The following is a 2,180-nucleotide window of genomic DNA, read 5'->3' on the forward strand; positions in this document are numbered from 1 at the left end:
ACAGTGATACGTTTTGGAATCAGCTTCGATGAGAATATCTCTTCTGAGATATCTGCAAGTAAAGAGATACAGTGGTTTGAGCACGAAATTTTTATGTTACATAATAAGATACATAAAATTTATTTATTTTTATGTATCTTATCTTATTAAATGTGTTAGTTACAACATTACAATTATTTTTTTAAATTATAAAATATATATAGAGTGTCCCAAAATAATCACCAAATATTTCGTGCGCAAATAGAGCGGACTAAACTGAGTCGAAAAGTCCTCTACCTGCCCATGAAATATTTGGCGATTATTTTAGGATACCCTGCATATGCAAAAATCATTTTATATTCATTTAATAAAGAGAGAAAAAGATTACAGCAGAAAATATATATCAATATGTTATATATTATTACTTTTACACACATTTATTAAATTAATAAAATAATCCATTTTATATTTTGATAAAAACTTAACTTCTAATAATCAAATTTCTTTAATTAAAATAAAATAATTAATTCTTTTACAATAAAAGGCATAATACAAAAATTATATTTATATTTATTTGTTCTATATTTGTTGAGTAGTTTATTCTCTCGTTAAATTATTCGCTCCAGTGATGCTGTACCGCGTACATTTAATGTCAGTTAAGCAATCTTACCTTCATCACTGACATAAAGCGATGCCGAAGTGACCAAGGGACTATTGGTTGAGCAGGGTGTTAGTCACCTCAGAGATGGACAGCAGAGGACTCCCGGCGTCCGGTTTGGAATCTGTGGGACAGTTGGGCCCATTCCCGCCGCCGCCGCTGATGATCCCACTACGTGGTGGTGGTGCGGAGGGTGGTACAAGACGTTGCTGTTGTTGTTGCTGGTGCTGTTGTCCACTCCGGTGCCCATGCCCATGCCTGCCGCCACCCCCGTCCCCGTTCCCGCAGCTGACGGTGGCGTGCTGCAACCAAATGGACGGTCTCCCCGTTATCTTACGTGTACTAAATCAGATTTCTCCCATTACACACAGATAGTAGCATAGCACATCGACACAGAAAATTTGTTTTTAATGTTATTGCGAAAGCAAGTGCTTATTTAGTATTATTTAGTAATTTAACTTGGCTGAATTTAAATCCGACATCAAGTTTGCTTAGAAAATGATCGACCATTCGATTATGTTTTATTTATTTCTTAAATGTGCTTTTCTTGGAAAATAAGATTGAATTAGATACGATTTCCTAATCATGTAAAAGGTTATCGTTATTTTTTTTTTACGTAACATTTGCGTGTTTGACTTATTCTTTGATTGATGACGTTATCAAACAACATGTTGATAGAAAAGTGATACATCTCAGAATTAGTAACTTTTCAATAAAGTATTTTTAAAGATTTTGAATTGGAACATTTTAATTAGAATAGTGAATATAGTAATTTCTACAACTATACTTTCTTTTCATGTTATACTTTCGATATAAATTATTTATTGCCATTCATCGAGCCAATACTAAGTATTAGTGTATGATAAATTATTTTATTGTATTGTCAATAAAACAAATAAAAAAACGTTACGTTTCGACCTCTGATTTGAGTTCTCTTCAGTACAATAATTTTCAATCGTAATATAAAATTGTTATACTTTCAATTATATGTAAAAATCTCTTTAAAAGTATATCAAATGTTCAAAATTCAAATATTACAATCCTTATATACAGTGTAAATTTTATCCATAGAATTGTGACATTTCTTCACATAAACAAATGAGTTACGTCGTTTTTCCGTACAAATATATTAGTTTTTACAACAGAATATTCTTTCAAAAATACTAATTTTTTACTTGTATCATTTTTCTATCAACACAGTAAACTTAGGGTTACAATTATTATAATTGTTGCAATTATATACTGTAGTTATAAATTCTAAATAATTCCTATAATAGTGAAGTGAATTTTATAAATAATTATTAAAATTATATATAGAATGATGCAGAAATAAAATTTTAATTAACCATGCATTTGCTATATCACGAACCAAATGGACAAGCATAAATCATGGAAAATTTATTAACATGTACCCATAAATATAAATATTTATGTAAAAAAATGATTTTTATAAAGTATGGAATATATTATATGTACAAAAAAGTTCTGAGCTTTTTTTTGTAAAATTCAATCTTTATTTAAAAACAAACGAAAAAATAGGCTT

At 29.4% G+C, this 2,180-nt stretch overlaps 1 protein-coding gene across 1 annotated transcript in view; it reads right to left on the bottom strand.

Moving 5' to 3' along the window:
* LOC108754124 (circadian locomoter output cycles protein kaput) overlaps window positions 1–2,180 on the bottom strand; it is a 204,315-nt gene continuing 202,135 nt past the window's right edge. The window contains exons 9-10 of the mRNA XM_018496207.1: window positions 650–958; window positions 1–52 (exon numbers count right to left, since the gene is read on the bottom strand). Coding sequence (XP_018351709.1) covers window positions 691–958 — 268 coding nt within the window. The 3' untranslated portion in view covers window positions 1–52; window positions 650–690. The remainder of the gene's footprint in view (window positions 53–649; window positions 959–2,180) is intronic.

This window comes from Trachymyrmex septentrionalis, unplaced genomic scaffold (assembly GCF_001594115.1).
Source record: "Trachymyrmex septentrionalis isolate Tsep2-gDNA-1 unplaced genomic scaffold, Tsep1.0 scaffold76, whole genome shotgun sequence".
Taxonomy (NCBI): Eukaryota; Metazoa; Arthropoda; class Insecta; order Hymenoptera; family Formicidae; genus Trachymyrmex; species Trachymyrmex septentrionalis.